The sequence below is a fragment of the Triticum urartu genome, chromosome 2A, assembly GCF_056163025.1.
Source record: "Triticum urartu cultivar PI428250 chromosome 2A, HENAU_Tu73, whole genome shotgun sequence".
NCBI classification, from domain to species: Eukaryota; Viridiplantae; Streptophyta; class Magnoliopsida; order Poales; family Poaceae; genus Triticum; species Triticum urartu.
In genome coordinates, this window is record NC_141874.1 from 681,783,474 (window position 1) to 681,802,314 (window position 18,841).

Consider the following 18,841-nt stretch of genomic DNA (forward strand, 5'->3'; position numbering starts at 1 on the left):
CAACCTTATTGATATGCCTGTTGCTCAAGGTGTTTTTATTTGTTTACCTGATTAACAAATGAATATAAATTTAAAACACAGGTTAATAAATTTAGCGCAGTCCTTGCTGAAATCCGTATTTTTATATGTTGACTTTCCTTTGAATAATATAAGTTGGTCTTGTTGCTGCAAATGATTGGATACACTAAATTCTTTCTCATGCATGCAAGTTGATTTGGTTATCCTGTAATACATTATTACGTTTAGTTAAAAATTTATGTTTTGTAATTCAGATAGGAAACAATGGTTTGTGATAGTGCCCTTGCTTGTGACAGAGCATCTTTTTTTAGTCATTCATAGATGTGTGGGAGGGCTGGCCGTCCACCATTTGATGATAGTAGAACAGTTGTAATTATGACAAGACGAGAGGCAGTAATTTTTCTGTGTTTTCCTCCCGTTAATTCTGAAATACCTTTGACAGGAAAATGTTTCCTGTTTTTGGTCTAACCCGTCGTAAGTTTGTCTCGTGGGTCCATCTATATGAGAACCTTCTCAGTGGGTGTCAAATGGTTAGTCTCAGTATGTTCTTTTAAGTTCAGTTGAAAAGTTCTTACGTGATATTTTAACTGAAACTTAACTATGTCAGGGCTGGTACTTCATTTGAGACTCCTGGCTGAGTATAGATACTATGACCAGACCTTCTGTCTTGATTCTTAATACCTTCTTCGTTTTAGTCTCCATCTACATGTGCAATTCATTATTTTCCTAGAGATGTCTATATAACCGTATCATGCATTATTTTTCTGCTATGTAAATAACACTTACCTTGGCTTTGGCGGTGGTGGTGCAGGATTCGTCGCACGCCAAACAGAGCACCCGAGGAGATGCTCTGAAGAGAGGAAATGATATGTTTTTTTTTTGTTTTAAGAGAAGATAGGAGTCGATATGTTGTCCCCTGACTTCTATACTGATCCACAACACTTCACAAAAGAGTATATATCAAGATATGTAGTCCCCTGACTTCTATACTATTACTGATCCACAACACTTCACAAAAGAGTATATATCAACATCGTATGCTACAAAAAAAAGCAAAGTAATCTCTTTTAGTTCTTGGTTCAAATTCGTCTTCGCACCAAATGGCGCGACAGGTCATCTAGTCAAACAACATGGCTAGGCAACCTGCCATTCTAGCGCACTTGACCGATTTTCACCTTGCGAGCCGTTCGATCTTCTTATCGTCGTACATTTTTTGCTGCTGGCAGTCGTTGGACCGTCAAGTCTGTTGCACCTTCTACGCTGGGTTGAAAGCTGGATGACCGATGGGTCTCGTTACATGTGGGTCCAACGAATGGCGTGGATTTTCCTCTCACTTTGCGTATCTAAGGTATAGGATGTGCGCAGCTCGCGGTGAAAACCTAAGAGCATCCCTAGCCACGCCCCCAACAAGCCCTCTCAGACGACTTTTCGGTTGCCGGCGTCGAAAAATTGGCCCAGTCACGTCCCCAAGAGCATATTTTTCGCCGCCTCGGGCCGAAATTGGCGCCGGCGTACCCAACCCGAACCCGGCGCGCTTGGGGGCGCCGGGTGAATCGTTTTTGGCGCAAAAAAGCCGCGGACCCTCTTTGCCAGCGACTCGTTCTCTTCTCGCCGCTTCGTCGTCCTCATCGCCTCGTTTCCCGCAGCGAATCAATGCCAAAGCTGACGCGCGCTGCCGCGCCGGTCAGCCTCCTCCATTGATGCCTCACGGAAGGCGCAGTGAAGACGAGACGACGCGCGTCCCCTCGCCCACCACGCGTACGCGCGACGCCTCCGCCTATATAAGCCGACCCCCAGCGCGCCGGTGACACGCACAGAGTTTCCACTGCCGACGCGCCATTTCTCCCCCTTCCTCCCTCTCCTCTCGCCGTCTCCAGTTCAAAGCATGGCCGAGTGCTTCCCAGGCGACGGCGCGGCGGTGAAGGGCTTCGGCCGCCGCCACCTTCACGAGGACGAAGCTCGGCTCCTCTTCGAGGTCGAGTACCCGGTCCCGCCGGACATGCGGATGCCCGGGTCATGGAGAATCAGCGCCGACGGGGTCCCGGTGCCACCACCGCCCACCAGGGCGGCGCGGCGTGCGGAGATCGCGCGTATCCGCGCCTCCCTGTCGCGGGCGGCGAGGGAAGGGCCACGGTACGTCCCCGACAGCCCGCTCTGGGAGCCATACTTCCGCCGCCGCCACGCCGAGCAGCTCGAGGCCACCAACGGCGTCGTGCCCTCTGGAAGGCTCAACTCCAGTGGCGGTGCCGATGGTGGGGCGTGCCCGGCCGCACGCTGGAGGCCGTCCTCGAGCACATCGAAGGCGGCAACACGCCGAGGCTGGAGTACCCCGCTCCCCCGTCCTTCTCTCGCCGACGTGGGAGCTCGTGGACACCGAGGTGCATGGAGCCCGGGGCGTCCTCCTCCTTGTCCGGCCGCTCGTCCAGCTCTCCCTGCCTCCGCCCCGTCAAGCCGGAGCCCCAGGACACGCCTGTCAGCCGGCGCACCCGCAGCTCCTGCGTCCGCATCGGCGACTCCACCCTCGCCTCTGGCCGCCTCGTCCTCGTCGCACCCAAGCCGGAGCCCGGCCTCCCCGTGGAGTACGAGGAGATAGCCCGGCGCGGCTTCTCCGACGAGGAGGCCCTACAGTGGGCGCGGGACGACTACCTCCGCAACGAGATGGTCCGGCAGTGCCGGGCCCTGGAGGAGATAGTCGCCCACAAACGTGGGCGCGAGGACGAGCACGGCGTCGTGATCCTCGACAGCGACGACGACGAGGACGCCCCCGGACCGTCCAACCCGCCGCGCCAACCGGGGGAGGATTGCAGCAGGGACGGCGCCCGCGGCGAAGACAACGACGACGGCGGTGGCGACTACACGCGGTTCTACAGCCTCCTCAGCATGTAGAACTACAAGGGCGGTGGGCGGCGCGGAGCGGCGAGGAGCAGCCTAGTAGCGTTTTTTTTCTTTTTAAAAAAATATTTTAAATATGAACGAACTCGTCGAAGTTTGGTTGGATTTGCGCCGTGTTTGTGCCGGAATTTAAATTTTCAAAAAAACATGGGCGCCGCAACTGGGAGATATCACGCCCCCAGCACGAGGTTTAGCGCCGGTGCGCCCCAGGGGCGATTTTTAGCGCCTCCTTGGGGGCCAACGGCTGGAGATGCTCTAATTCCAATCCCTCCCTGTTCTCGAGCCCCACGTCCCCCTCCCTTTCGCTTGGTCGCCGCCGCCTCTCCTCGCCTCCTCAGAGCAAATCCAATAGGGCGACCCAAACAGACGGCGCATTTGTCCGCTTTTTGTCCGTTTGGGTCGGCCGTCCGCACGGCGTCTGCCCAGTTTTGCATTTGGGTCGGCAATGCGCCCAACGCGCCGACCCATTTCATGTCCGCATTTAACTTTTGAATTTAAAAAGGCCCGCGGCCGATCATGCCAGCGGCCATGTCTCATGCCGGCACCATGCCAACACCGGCATACAATGCCGGCTTCAGAAAATACCACAGTTCATGCTGGCGCACTCGCTCGCCAGCCGGCCGGCACACATGCCAGCACACACAAAATGGTGGGACTTGGAGTTCAACCACGCCATCGCGGCTCCCGTGGTCATGCCGGCACACCTGCCGGCATACAAAAAGATGGCCCTCGACGCCATAGATCAGTCGTCCTGGAACTTGAGCATGTCGGCCTGCATCTTCTCGAACCACGGCCCCTTCCTTGGCGACAAGGCGTTGAGATCCACCTTCATGATCTCCACCCCGTCATCATGCTTGCAAGAGCCACTTCTTTCGCCTTTGTCTTGGCGTTGGAGGCCTCGATCTCTAGCATCTTGGCTTGCTTCTCGGCCTCGAGCTCGAACATCTTGACTTGCTTCTCGGCGTCAAGCTCAAGCCTCATCCTTTGGATCTCCATGAAAGCACTCATTTGCTCTTCTTTGAAACGCCGGCGCTCCTCCTCCCTTGAGTCCTTCTTATTCATCATGCCGTCCACGCTTGCGATCAAGGCGTTGGTGGCCGCATCTCGCTTGTCCTCCTTCTTGGAGTTGGTCTTCCCCCGCGGTCGTGCCGGCTCGCCCTTCCCAACATCCTCCACGGCGCCCTTCCCCCCACGTGCCTTGAGCGCGACATATTGTGCCTTGAACTTCTCTTCGTCCTTGATGACCCGATAGCAATGGGAGAGGTTGAAGCATTTGCCATTGTGTTGAACCTTGAATGCCTCCAAAGCTTGAAATGCCCACAAAATGTTTCCATGCAAGCATATGGGCAAGTGATAGCAAATGAAGATGTAAACGAATGATCTTGATGGCACAAAAGAGGCCGACTTGCTTGCTATCATACCATGTCTTGCACGCCGATGCCGCTCACGGGGCGGGCCTTGACGCTCTCAAGGGTGGCACAAAACTTGTTGCACTCTTGTTGGATCACCCTCCACCGCTTGGAAATGGATACCCACCCGCGCGTGCTCACAAATTGGTAGGGTGGAAACTTCTTGCGCTCATGAAACTCACGGTGCACACGAGTCCAAAAGGTTGAATGCTTTTGCTCGGCGCCCATCTTTGGGTCTTGTCCAATGTCTCGCCAACACTCGCATAGAAGCTTGTCCTCGGCAGCTGTGTACACCTTCGTGCGTTTGCTCTTGCGCTTTGGCTTCGGCCCGACGGCTTGGTTGGCGAGCTCGTCCTCGAACAAAGGCTCCACTTCGATGTCGCACTCGTCCTCTTCCTCTAGCCCATAGTCGTCCGGGAACTCGTGGTCGAGGGGGAAGCCGTCCAGGTCGACGCCGACCTGATCACGCATGAAGGCCGCCTGATCGGGATCATAGCCAGCGGCCGGCATGAACGCCCCGCGGCCGTCCTGGCTTTGCGTCTCCTCGGGATCGTATCCAGCGCCCGGCGCACCACCCTCGAAGATGAGGTGTTGCATGTAGTCCTCGTCGACGGCGGACGACATTTCCTCGAACAGGTTGCGGGCGTCCGGGAGACCGCCGGCCGGCGTCTGTCGCGCGCGTTTCCTCATGTCGCCGGACGACGAGCCACCGACCACCGAGGTGGCGTTGAGGTCGATGGGCGCGGGCGCGGGTGTGGAGGCGCGACCACGCTCATGTCGGGTGAGCACTCCCCGGAGAGGCGGGAGGCCTGCGGGTAGACGTGGAAGCCGGGGACCGGGTTGCAAGCCGATGCGCGGGGTGAGTCGGGCATCACCATCCGAGGAAATGCCGACGAGCCGGTGCTGGCCGCGGCGACGGCGGCTTGGACGAGGTTGTGCTGGCTAGGGTTTACCCCAAGCATGTAGAGCGCCTCCCTCGTTGCAGCGGCGACGCGGGCGTTCGTGAATTCCTGCTGCGCGGCGGCGGCGGCGGCCTGCGCAGCGGCCTCATCCCTCGCGTCCGCGGCGTGCCTCCGGCCCTTCCTCTTGGACGACTCCCTTGCCCGCTGTTCGGGCGTCAGCGCCTTCTTCGGCTTGGTCGCCGCGGCGGTCTTGCGCGCCGCACGAGGCTTGCCTTTCCCGGAGGGGGCGACGGCGCCGGACGAGGCGAGGGAGGCGAGGCCGGCGGCGGCGTCGAGGTCGATGACGTCCTCCATCGCTGGTTGGGGGCGGGGGTGCGCGCTGGCGGGAGCGTTTTTGAGAAAATGGGGGAAAATGGTTGTGGCTGGCACCGACGGGCGGGCCCGGGGGGAGGAGTAGGCGCGCGCGCGTTCGTCTCGTGTCCGCGTCGACACAAATCCGGCTCAAAAATGGGCCTGAAATGGATTGCCCGTGGACGAAAAACGGACGCGCGTCCGTTTGAGTCGGCGCGTTGAGCCGCCACTTTTATCCGCGCCGACCCAAACGGACGCGGGCGGACGAAATGGGTCGCCCCATTGAAGTTGCTCTCACACCCTCTCCACCGCCACCACCACCACGCCCCTTACCTACCCTTCCCTTCTATCCGCCTCTCGATCCAACGCCGCCGAGGGTGGGCGCTGGTTGCCACCATGGGAGAGCAGGGCGGCGAGGTCTTCATCGGTCGTGGGTGTGCAGGAGCAGGCGGAGGTGAGGAGGACGACGGCAGGGGAAAGAGCAGCCAGGTCGAAGCGGTGGAGTGGAGGAGTGTCGCTAGCCGCGTCACAGACGAGCGAGGAGGAGGAGGACGCCTGGATTTGGCCTCGGCCTCGGCCTCAGCCCGTGGAGTTGGCGATGGCATCGTCAGAGGCCCGGGCGTCCTCCCCGGACAAGGCACTCGCGCTATCCCATTAGTTTGTGCTAAAAGAATGAGTGTTTTTCGGTATGACCATTCTGAATTTAGGAGCAATGACAGCAAAGAGAAACGATCTTTTTGAAATTCTTAGTACTTAATGATGTGTTTTTCCTCATTCTTAGTTATCTAAAGTCCAAGCTTTACGTAAATCTCAGTTTCCTTAGCAAACATATATCTGCAGTTTTTAGTTTGATATGTGGCATGAGGTTGGGATTTGTGATGAAAATGGTTGGATGTTGATCCAAGGGTGTAGAAAGGTGAATGAGATTCAAGAACGATTCAGGCAGCTTATGAGTATGTTACATTCTGATATTGGCTTCAGATTACATAATTTCATTTCCTTTGCATCGTTGCTTGCGTTCCCTGTGGCCAAGTATTATGGTTTTAAAGATAACAGGTGTTTCATGAGCCTATGATTCATTTAGGAATCCTTGCAGCACAGATCTCCATTCCTAATTTGACTAGGATATGAGTAACATTACTCAGAATTTTTCTTTGAGAAGAATCTAATGCTGTATCCAATTTCACATCCATGCTACTATGAATATATGATTGAGCGACTGTTTGTTACACACTTACACTACAGTACTACACCATGCCGCCAAACCAGTTCATTTGAGTGCATGTTCAGTTATGTGTGTAAATATGCTGTAACGGAAATAACATGGAGTTGGGCCTGTGCAACTCTAATTTAGACAAGGGTAGTCACATGTCAACCGTAATCCTACAAATGTGACACAAATTAATAAGATTTGCTTGTGTGCCTTATCAGTTTTATTTCCTAATATTTCTTGGCTTGCAAACAGAGGCGGTAAGACGGTCGCAAGAATGCCAAGCTCTTCAGCTGTGGCATCACGCAATAATGGAATTGAGCATTCTGGGCAAAACATAAAGGACAACGAATATGCGAGGTTGGTGACACCAGCTGAACATGCAACAGCTGACAAGAAATTTTGCCTGAGCAACCAAAGTCAAGACACTTCATTTGGTGAATGAAAGTTTTGCTTTGCTGCTTCCATCTTATATTAGCATCTTGTATCTTCGTGAAATTTGGCTGTGGCTGCGCGTTCGACCGGCCAGCCGAGGATCTCCAGATAGCATGTGCGCCTATTCTCCTTGCCCTTGAGTTCCTGCCAAAGCAGCAGCTCCTGTGTAGTATCAGCCAGAGAACTACTACACTAATCTTGTTCCTGGTATTTTCTCACTCTTGCTTCATAGACGATGTATTGTAGTTAGTTCAAAGAAATTCCATTATATATTTTGTACATTTCCTGATTGGTGACTATCCATTTTATATGATGTTCTTCACCTGCAAGCGCCGAGTGTTTTTTTCCTTTCAAGTTTCTGTCTCTTGCTCTATTTCATATTCCTCTTCTCATTCCATTATTTAGCCTGTTGATTACTTAGGATTAGTGATTACATGCAATCATCCGCCTTAAATTAGAATAGTTAATTAGTTATGCCAGGTTGCTACATTTCTATCTCCTTTTTGCCAATATAAAATTAAATATGATGGCATGTTATTGACCCAGCCTCGCCGTCCGCTGTGGCATCACCCTTCTTGTCCACCACCCTAACTCCGTCGCACTTCAGGCCTAGCATGCATAGTGGTGCCGCGAGGATTTGCTGCCGTGGGAGGAGGGGCCCGACCCAGATGGCGGCCACCGGTAGGTCACACACTTATTCAGCTCGCCGTCTGGTTCTGCTGCATCTACTGCAATTATTTGGTATGAAGAATGTGTTTAGTTTTGAGGTACAGATACTCCTATCAATCTGCTCTAATCTGGTTCACCGATTTCCTGAAGGAATTTGACCATCTTATATGTTTTTTCTGATTTTTGTTGGATACCTGCTTAGATGGAAGAGCTTTTAAGTTTTAACCCATCTTTTATTGCTTGCAGGTGTAGTTGTTGGATTCCTCTTGGTGTGTTAAACAGAAAGTGGCGTCCAGCACTACTATTTTAAGATGGTTTGATCAGTAACAGAAAAATACCATAGATGGAAGGTAATTATTGTATGGAGAGCATGGGTACCCCTTATCTCGTTCCTTTCTTAAACTGGAGTAAATAGCATAAAACTACTACTTTACAGGCTAGGGTTTCAAAAAACTACTGGTTTTTAATTTTTCTCAGATAACTATCAAGTGGGTGGTCGGCTGTTTCAAAAAACCCTGATGACAGAGTGTTTTACAATTAATCACGATTATGACAGCTGGGCCCCATGCGCCAGAGCTCTAATTAGTTGACCGTTTGTTTGACCGTTAACTCCTACCGTTTCTTCTCCCCCTGCCTCTTTCTTCTTCCCTGCCTCTTTCTTCTCCGTTTCCTCCTCCCGGCGAAGGCCCGACCTCCAGCACCTGCACCTCTCACTGACGGACACCTCCACCGCGCTTCGCGCCAGTAGCAAGGGTCGCCGCGCCCCGCGCCCAGGAGCAAGGCGAGCAAGGGACGCCGCGAGCGCACCCAGGAGCACGGGCTACCGCGCCCAGGAGCGCCACGAGCCGCGCCCAGGAGCAAGGACCAAGGGACGCCGCGCGCCATGGCCAGGGTTCAGGCCAACGCGCCCAGGAGCACGCGCTGCCGCGAGCCAAGCGCCATGGCCAGGGGCTCGGGCTCGGGCCGCCGCGCCCAGGAAGAGGGAGGAGAGAGAGAGGTCGCGCCGTTGGGACTTCACGGCGGCTCCAGGCGGAGCTCGCCGGCAGGAGGAGGCGGCGGCCGAAGGGAGGTCCGCCGCGGCGCGTACTGCACGCTGACGGGCGCGTGAGGGAGCTCTGCGGTGGCGCGGCTCCTCTCGAGCTTGAGCACGCAAAGGACCCGATTGCTTTTTTTTAAGTTTGCAGGGACCTGATTGCTTTTTTCAATTTTTACAGGGACCTGATTGCTTTAAAAAAATGTTTACAGGGACCCAAATGCTTTATTGACTTTTTTTATTAGATTATGACAAAGAGACACTGACATATGGGCCCCACATGTCAGTTAACGGTCAAACAAACGGTCAAACAATCAGTTTCCTTACGTGCCGGGCCCAACTGTCATAATCACGATCAATAGTAAAGCACTGGACGATTAGAGTTTTTTGAAACAGCCGACCACCCACTTCGTAGTTATCTGAGAAAAATTAAAAGCCGGTAGTTTTTTGGAACCTTAGCCTGTAAAGTAGTAGTTTTATGCTATTTACTCCTTAAACTGTTACTTAGAGGCATTATTTATAACAAAAGAATCAGGACATGCTTGAAGATTTAATATCCTTATCATGGGACGTGGAGGCCCTTAAGTTTAATAAACAACGTGCATTAGTTAGCTATAATCATTTCATTTTTTTCCACGGACATAATGATGATGTTCAGTAGGATTGTCAGTTTCACATACTAGAGGTGTATCATTGTAACGTAAGGTTTAAGGAGATCTAATCTTGGGCATATCAGTGTAAGAGCACAACTTTGTACTTGAATGCTTACTGTGTTTTTACTTTTTACATGTTGGTGCATCTAAGAAAGTAAATTTGTTTGTGATCTTCAAATGGTCTGACATTTAGTTTTGAGGAATAATAAAGCCTGAATTTGGCCACATTTTGGGGGAAGGAGGGCTATAGTCTTTATAATCTAATCTTAGCTTTACAGCTTTGTGATTTGTTGACGAAATGTAGCTCGATGTAGTTTTGGATGTATTGGGACTGGGATTTAAGCTTCTTTCCTTTGCAAGACATGTACATAAGTACCGTGTGCTATATATATGGGCTGGAAAAATAGTGTTGAAACTCGGTTCGTATAGGTGCTCCTAGATAAGCAGCCGGGTCGTATCTTTTGTACTACATGTCAAATAAATAATATTATTTCATGTGTATATATTTTTGAGGCTGTATAATTCCTCTTTAGGAACATATTTAAGTCTATTGTGTTCGGTTCTATTTTTTTCCCCTGGTTATCTCACAGCCTGTTTCTTTTTTATGGTTTGTTTAGCTATCTAAGAATGCTGGCGATGTGACTCCGTGTAGACCTTGGCTTGCACCAAATCTATGGGCTTATGCAACTGCAGCGGGTGAACAATGCAAAGCTGATAGAAGGTTGGTGATTTAATTTTGATTAGATGAAATATGGTCTGTTATGGTTGTTGCGCTTCCACGTGATCACCTTCCGAATTACGTGTTAATTTCACTTTATAGTTGTAGGTTGATATGGTTGTAGTAAAACTCCCTCGTTCCTTTTCTTACTAGAAAAATTTCCTTGATTCAGTTCTTCGGCTAAATGTTCTTGTATGCCCTAGGGTTAATTAGTACCTAAACTGCTAACTTTAGTTCGTGTAAAAGGTGTAAATTGGGTTCTGCAATTCTTATTATGTTTCATTGATTCAATCTTGTAGTTCGATAGTCCAAGTGGATATTACTAAATGGTTTTGTATCCCCCATGTTAATATATTTTAAAACTATCCAGGTGCTTTGCTCATTCGCCCAGCATCCGTTCCGTCAACCTGCAAGGTTAGATGTGCTCTAATCGGCTTGTTTCATTAGTTCTGGCTGCATGGTCTTTCTTGCTCGTGTCCTGTTTGATAAAATGGCTGTGAGCTCAAACCTTTTCTGTTGCTTGTTTCCTTGCTTGTCCAGGTGTTTGCTTGTTCACTCGGCATCAGTTCCATCAATTTGCAAGGTTAGATGTGCTCTAATTGGCGTTCTTAATTAGTTCTTGCTACATATTCATCTTGCCTGCTTTTGTGTCGTCTCTTGCTTAAATTTGCCATTCTGAATTCCTAAGTAATTATAACAACTCAAGTGTATCCATATAGTTAGATATCACATTAGATTTTCTTACTTGGATTGTCTGCCATGTAAAGCAGGTTTTCTTTGATTTGCTGTTGTGCTAGGCATGAACAGAATGGCTTCCTCTTCTTGCGAACCAGCCTAACCAATTAATTACAATTAGTCCTTCAAGTTTGATTTATTATTAGTGGATTACTTGCTTATGTGCGGTGAATAAATGAGTAAGCGGTTTTTGTTGATAAAAGTGTAGGCAACACACCTTTTTTGTTCCATTTTTTTGTTGAAGTAAAGGATGTTTAGCCTTTCGTGAATATCTTAATTCTAAAACAGGTCTGATGTAATTTTGGAACTAGATGGTTATTCGGCCCGACTTGTTCATGTAGTTCATGGTACTACGTCTGCAAGCTACATCTTGTGAAGATTTGGTTACTGCATTATATGGTGGTGTTTCACTTCCCTCGGTCAAGGTTTCAGTTAAAATTTGAATTGAACATTTTCTTCCAATACAGAGTGTGTTAGTTGCCTCCTCGCAAAAAGAAGTGTGTTGATTGTCCTAACCTTCACGTTATGGAAACATTGCAGGATTCTCTGGAGTATTGGCAATTGCAGGCTTCATCAATCAGATCATGTGTAGAGGTACTATCCATTGATGTTCCTTGGTGTACTGATAATTTAACTTGTTTCATGAGATAAACTTCTTTTCTCATATGCTCTTTCTCTATATAACTGGGTCCAAATACACAATGAGGTATATATAGTATTAAGTTACTTCTTTCTCTATTTTTTTGTTTGGTGCTTGCCATGCCATAGAAATTGCGCACCTGAACCTGCCCTTTTTTGGTACCACTTTTGCAATATTCATCGAAAGAACATTTTGAATTTACTGATTCTGTATATCTTGTCCGATTAGTGTTGTCATGGTTTGCTTTCTCCTTCAAATAAATTTATCATGCCTGATTAGTTTGCATCTCATGCTGGTTAGTGCTTACATAATCTCTTTAGGTGTGTAAGTTTTACACAATCATACGACCTTTAGAATGCCAAAATCTTCAGACCTTTGCTTCCTTAGTTTCGCTGAAATGAACTTCTCTAAAATACATCAATCAGAGCTTACTCTTAGATATTTTGTTTGTAATTTAAAATTGCGCAGATTGATAAATCAACCATTACAATGTTGTTTATAGAGGCAAAATGATTGTATATATATGACTGGTTGATACAAAATCTGGACAGTTATGTCAGATTTTTATCTTGACATCTGCCTTTCATGAATCTACTAAAGTTTTCTTTACTTGATTTTCTGGGCAGCAATGATTATTCTGGTTATAGGGCCTCTACAGGAAAAGCAATAGTTTGAATTTCTAAGTGATTACAAAAGTCCAGGTGTGATTTTCTTGCTTAAATTTTGCCATTTCTAAATTCCTATGTAATTATAACAACTCAAGTGTATCCATATAGTTAGATATCACATTAGATTTTCTTACTTGGATTTTCTGCCATGTAAAGTAGGTTGTCTTTGATTTGTTGTTGTGCTAGGCATGAACAGAATGGCTTCCTCTTCTTGCGAACCGCACTGATGTTGGCTTCTGGTTTCTGCTGCAATGGGTTATTTACTATGGACAAATATGACAACATTCATTAGGAGTATTGTTTCTTGAGGCTGTGTCTCTGCTACAGGTATGCGATTATTGTTGGAACTTATACATTCATGGTAACTGCCGGCATAAGTCTATGGTTTGCATAATTCAGTGGCCCATCTGCTTGCTATTTCAATGCACTCTCTTGATTCATTTGTGTTCCGTTGTACCCTGCTGATTCTGTCTATGACATGTGCTAGGTTTTTCATTCGACTGGATCTCCTCACCTTGTCATCTGATTGCTCTTCGTTTGCTGCTCTGCTTACCAAGGTTGGTGTTTGCTCTTTAGAATTCTCTATTACTCCTGGTCTTTCGTACTGGGTGCCTATTTCAATTTCACTTTATGAACTATTTCAATTATTACCTATATATCGCCTGTCTCACAACGAGTTCACCTTCTTTAGCTACTTCACTGAACACATGTATTTCACGTATCTAATTCATTGTTGTGCCGACTTCAATTTCACATATTTAAATATGTGTGATCTGGTCACCTTAGGTTGAGTTACATGCATTCTGTTGCATACACTTTTTTCGATTTATTTCGCCCTATAGGATGCATTTATTTTTCTCAGTTGTTCTCCTTTTGTTCTTGTGCCATTTTCGTAACTGGGATCATAACACTCACTCTTTTTTGTGTGTAATCTATGGTCACCCAGGAAATACCAAAGGAAGTAGCTTGTCGTTTGAATATCCCAAGCACGGACTGGTGGGACTACAGTTTGGCAAGCAGCGCTTCACTAGCTAGGACTGAGTATGATGAACAATCACATGACGTCTGCATCTTGTTCAAGCATGGATGCAAGAAATTTCTCCTGAAAACAGGACTTGAGGTTGGTACGAATGTCCTACTTACATTCAAGACAAACGTTGGCAATGATCTGTATATGATAGTTTGCCTCCATGACATCTGAGAGGTTCATAGGTCCTAATTGAGGTTGTCTTCAGTCCATTAGTTTTTATCTCTGCTATGTTAGCTCTTTTGTGAGGGCCAATTTGCTGACTGGCTTAGAAGAAACACGCTTCAACTATCTCTAAAGCACTTAGATCAAAAGATTTTCTTATGTTAGGAGGTTTGCATCCAATCTTCTGATGATAGTTTGTTAATATATGTGATAATGTACCATGTGGTCCATGTCATATAACAGCTTTGTAGTGGACATATTTGGCCAAATATCTGTACTGAAACATCTGGAGAAATCACCAGGGAGAATACCATGAATGAGAGTGGACTTAGAAATTGCGATACACCTTTCTTTAGGTGCATTTTCATTCAGAAGGTGATCCAGGTTTATTGGAGCAGTACATGCTAACCACCAATTTGTTTTCTGATCTTTAGTACAAGGCTTTACCAAACTATCAATTGAAGTGCAGGTCAACCAAAACGTCGTATACATAGCCTGACAGATGAAAATTAAAGACCATGGAGAAGACTACACCATCTTTTATCCCAGAAAAAAACTGCAATATCACTTGACTTTACAGACAACATGCTGCACTATTAACTTTGGTTTAATTGATCGACAATGCCTCTTTGTTATTAGCTATATACTAAGGAACATGCCTGTGAGTATATACTTAGGCTATGTATGTGAGACCAGATTGTTAACATAATACACTTAGTGAACCCCTAATTTATGTTGTTCCTATGCTTTGGGAGACTGCAGCTGACATCCTCAAAAAAAAATACCTGCTTAACAATCGTTCCCGCTTTTCTTTACTTGAAACTGTTTCCCTGCTCTAGGTGCAAGGATCTGTGATAGGTGTATTAAACCATCTGTTCTGTTCTGCGTTCCGCGCCATTGCCGGTTGTCATTATGTATTTCCTATGGACGTATGCTCGGTGTTATTTGTAAGTTGGATCTTCCTAAAAACCAAGAGGATGTATTTTTCACTGGAAATAAACTGTCTATTGCCAAACTTAGTTGAATAACTCCCATATTTTACCTACTTCCCTGTTTTTGTGACACTCACAGGCTGTTTGATAATAGGCCTTAAAACCAAGATGTTGGATAATAGGCCTAAAAACCAAGATAAAACAGATGTTTTCACAGTTTTGCTTTGCATCTGTGTTGACCAGAAGAAATTACTTACACAGAGTACCTTTCTTACAAAACCTTTCCTCTGCAATTGTGTTGTACCTTTCTTACAAAACCTTTCCTCTGCAATTGTGTTGAGTTATTTTTGATACCAAACTTTTGTTCTAACCTCACTGGCAAACCTGATGACCTGATCCAATTACTTACCTGTGTAAAGTGCAAACATGTGTGCCCACTAATTATTCTTCTCTTATTGGAGATGCATTCACCTACGTTCCATTCAAGTAATGGATAGATAGTTGTTGCTAATTCTATTCATGGTGATTGCAGGCATAGTTAACCTATCCTATGTGTAGTATGATTATTATACACAGTCTTTTCATTTCTGTTTCCCCCTCCTAAGCCATTTGTTCTGTCTACCACAGGTTGCTTGCTGTCCTCTCATCATGTATATTGGTGCAGTATCTCCTATTCTCTCTCGGAGAGATGAGATAAGGAATACAGGGCTACCAACAGCCCACCTATAACGGAAGACATCCCGAGTCATTGTTGCATGCTAGAGAACAACTATCACGTTGGTGATTTCCCTGATATTTGGTTCTACAAGTGTGTCATATGGACCAATGAAAGCAAAGATATTCCGGAGATAATAACTACATGGGCTACTCCAAATGGTCTGACAGTGGAACCAACACCTTTTATAGGCCTTCAAGTACATGTGGAAGCCATTGGCGCAACCGGGTCATCTAGTAAGGGGAAAGACAAAGAGTTGATTCCAATGCATGCAGCAGAAAGTCATGAAGACAGCGATGCTGAGGGTAGTGCAGCTAGAAATTTCATCGGCTTAAAGCCTCCAGAACGAAAACGTAAACCAGGTAGACCTACTACCAGCAGGGACAAGCTTCCATATGATGATCGAGGCGCAAAGAGCAAAAAATTAAAGGACGCAACGAACGGAAAAGCTCCAGATGGTTCTGGTACAAGCAAACATACTCGTTTCTGCAGTATATGCCGTGGAGCTGGGCACAAGAGGTACTACATGTCCGCAGAGAGGTGATCTCCCTTGCAAAGAAAGGAAAGAGGCCAAATGTTCAAACTGCGGGGTTGGTGGACACAAGAAGAACACCTGCAACAAACCTAAAGTGGTGCTGCATGTTGTTGAAAATGCAACCTTGGAGCAGATTTCCATCTAGAAAAATCTGAATTCTTTTGTAGTCGGCTCCGTAGGCATAATAGTTCTGTAGCCTCTTGTAATGTTGAGTGCTCATCCATTAATCAGTAGAACTATTTCAGATAATCCTGGTGGCACTTTTCACGATCAGCTGCTGTCACGACTGTCTGTATCTCTCTTTCCCGCACATAACGTGACCACTTTCATGTGTTAAAAACTTGCATCAGCTCTGTCAAATTGCGGGTGTTCATTTGTATTTCGTTCGAAAATGACATCAAGAAAAAAGAATTTCCATTCGGTGCCCTATGTATTGCCACCTTTCATAATGCTTGCTTGATCGCTGGTCTGCACCTAGACTGACAAACTATGCATGTAAGAATACTCCGTCCATGTGGCCACGGCATGAACATGTGTCCAAACATGCCCAGCTCCTCCTCGGTGTTCAATTTTCGAACTTGCTGGGCGGGATTCTTGTCTACCAGGCTGTACGCCCCCGCATGCCTCACACCTTGTGTTCTCCCCCTATTTTCATTTACAGTCTCACTCCGCCTGAACCCCTTGTGAAGATGTCCGCCCCTGCTTCCACTGGCAACTCTGCAGTACGTGGCTCCTCCGGGTCCAGCTCCGTCGTCTTCACCAACTATGCTGCTCAGGTCCAGCGTGCCCAAGATGTGACCGCCTCCATCGTGGCTATGGTTGCGTCCCTCCTCGGGAGATGATTCTGCAGCGAGGTGATTCGTCGGTCCAGGAGATGATTCTAAAGCGAGGTGCTAGGTGGGCCGACGCCTGACCATATTGAAACGGATGCCACCGTTTTCTCTTGCCGGTTGCGCCTACGTCCCACGTTAAAACAGTCCCCGACGCCCGTCCGTTTGTCCTGGAAGTCCGTCCATCCAATCCTAACGATCGTCACGTCCATGTCCCACGCGTACACAATAACTATCCCGCCGCCTATACTCCTTGACTACGACGAGCAGTCCAGATCTCATCGCAAAACTACGCTCGCAGATATCGTGAGCAAGCGCTCTCTACATTGCCCGCAAAAAAAAAAAAAGAGAAGATACCGTGAGCAAGCGTGGACGAGCACGCCAGTGAATTTTCGCTCCTATAAAATCCCCGGACGATCGACCAGACTACCAGACCCAATGAGTAGTAGCTTCGTACGTACTAGTACATTTGTAAATAGGAGTACGAATTACTCATAAAGAGTTGACATCATATATTATGTTGCTGCTACCGTGCTCGCCATACATGACGGCGAGCGATGATTAGATGAGATGGATCGACACATCGACCCTGCATTTTGTTTGTGCGCGCCGCAATAAATCGAGTACTATAAGGTTACACGCATACGTCATCGTCATCACTCCTCTAATACGTGAGCAATATGGTCTGCAGGTATGGTAGTCATTACTTTGTCTGACACTCACTGTGCGAAACCGCATATATAATCACTGATAATCTTACACAAGCCCGCGTACACCAAAAAACCACACCCACTCCCGTGCCGCTCCCCGCAGCGGCCCGGGAGAACCCTAGATCGCCGCCGCCACCACCCCCCTCTCCTCGCTCTCACCTCCTCGCCGCCGCCGGAGGGCGCTGTCGGGCAAAGCCCGCGCGGCGTCGGCGGCGGCGGGGCTAGCTCCATCTTCGCAAGGGCCTCGAGCGGCGCGGGGGCGGCTCGCCTTAGGAGGTGCTGGGCTCGGCTTGGTGCGGTCGGGCCCGGGCGGCGGGTGGGCGACGCGGTCGTCGGGGGGGCGCTGAGGCGGAGGAGGGAGGTGGCGTCGTCGGCGCGGTGCTGCGCGAGAGCTGGCGAGGCGCTGAGCTGCGCGTGCGCGAACGCGGTGCAGAGCTGCGCGACGCGCGCGTGCGTGCGCTGGCGCGAGGCGGGCGAGAGGGAGTCAGGGGTCGGGGCCTGTTGCTGGGCTGCCGACTGGCTTGCTTCTCGGTGCGTTGGGGGCTTCCCAGGTGCGGATCTACCGTGGAGGCTAGCCTGCGACCTTAGGGGCGCGGCTCGAGATGCCTCCAGATCTGTCGGGGTAGCTGGCCGGCGACCTCCTGGGCGCAGCCGAGATGTGAACTGTGCTTGTGCGCCTTGGATTTGGTATGCAGGAAGAGCTGGCTGGGCTACAGGTTTGGGTGGGTGTGGCTGCCGGTGAAAGCCGCGCTCCGGTTGTGGCCGGAGCAATCGATGGCGGCGCCTATGGGCGTCGTCCCCTTGTTGGAGGCATCGATTGTGCAGTCCCTCCCTTCCTTTGCCTGACATTTTTCGAGGGAAACTCTAGATCCGGTCTTCCGGGTCGGACGATGACGATGCTATCGGCTTTGCTCGGTGTTGTGTCTCCTCTTGAGGACATCGTCTTGAAGATAGACTCAGTTAGAGGGGCTCAGTGCTCGTGTAGGTGGTTGGCGACGGCTCGTGTAGCATCTCCGTGAGAGCAGCAGAAGCACCCTCCACATGCAGAGTGCGTCAGGCGAGTTTGTCAGCCAAGTTCGCGGGATCGAAGCGGCATATGTTTGCTCTATCGAACATAGCGTTCCTATTTGATGTCGTCGAGTTTCGCGGATATGCTAGTGGCAGCCCGGATTGATACAACGGTTTGAGGTGTGCACTTTGGTAGCGGCGAGAGCGCTCGAGTGCCGGACCGGGTGTGTTGTGGGGTGTTGGCCTTCTGACGTGTTGTAGGTGTTGTGGTGCTTTAGGCCTAGTCTTATCAGGTGCTGTTTAGGTTTTTGCTCGGTTTTCCTTGATAAACTGAGCAACCCCTTTTCATTTCTTCTTTTTCAGCACTCGTCTTATGCGGTGCATTCCTTCTTGGGGTGTTACTTGTAATGCCTCTTTCTGTTCAATGAATTTGGCAGCTCTCTTGCCAACATTCCAAAAAAACAAAAAGCCCGCGTACACCAAAATACAAACATACTCCAAGCACGGTTATATATACTACTACTCAAATTATGCGACTAGTGTGTTCCATCCTTAATACTACGATGTGCTGTCTTCCCCCTCGTAA

The 18,841-nt window shown here is 48.6% G+C and overlaps 1 protein-coding gene and 1 long non-coding RNA gene across 10 annotated transcripts; both read left to right on the forward strand.

The window, feature by feature from the left end:
* The first annotated feature begins 1,903 nt into the window (after positions 1 to 1,903).
* LOC147986696 (uncharacterized) lies at positions 1,904 to 2,904 on the forward strand. Its single transcript, XM_087542116.1, has 2 exons — positions 1,904 to 2,155; positions 2,257 to 2,904. Exons 1-2 carry the CDS (start codon positions 1,904 to 1,906, stop codon positions 2,902 to 2,904), a joined length of 900 nt encoding a protein of 299 aa, XP_087398242.1.
* Positions 2,905 to 5,892: 2,988 nt separating this feature from the next.
* Positions 5,893 to 16,067, forward strand: LOC147986697 (uncharacterized). Of its 9 annotated transcripts, XR_015617374.1 has the most exons (14): positions 6,898 to 7,142; positions 7,261 to 7,424; positions 7,825 to 7,898; positions 8,133 to 8,236; positions 10,190 to 10,293; positions 10,661 to 10,704; positions 10,831 to 10,873; positions 11,314 to 11,450; positions 11,566 to 11,619; positions 12,292 to 12,366; positions 12,520 to 12,660; positions 12,821 to 12,890; positions 13,280 to 13,453; positions 15,085 to 16,067. It is a non-coding gene; the product is annotated as an uncharacterized LOC147986697 (long non-coding RNA). The 9 variants fall into 9 exon arrangements; XR_015617372.1 differs by lacking the exon at positions 11,314 to 11,450 and having other exon boundaries at positions 5,893 to 7,424; XR_015617378.1 differs by lacking the exons at positions 6,898 to 7,142; positions 7,261 to 7,424; positions 7,825 to 7,898; positions 8,133 to 8,236 and having other exon boundaries at positions 8,296 to 10,293; positions 11,337 to 11,424.
* The last annotated feature ends 2,774 nt before the right edge of the window (positions 16,068 to 18,841 follow it).

Excerpts from the sequence above, each read along its gene's own strand:
- LOC147986696 (XM_087542116.1), top strand. The coding sequence starts at position 1,904 with ATGGCCGAGTGCTTCCCAGGCGACGGCGCGGCGGTGAAGGGCTTCGGC. Across the intron at positions 2,156-2,256 it reads CGAGGGAAGGGCCACGGTAC|TGGCGGTGCCGATGGTGGGG; the intron begins GTCCCCGACAGC and ends GCTCAACTCCAG.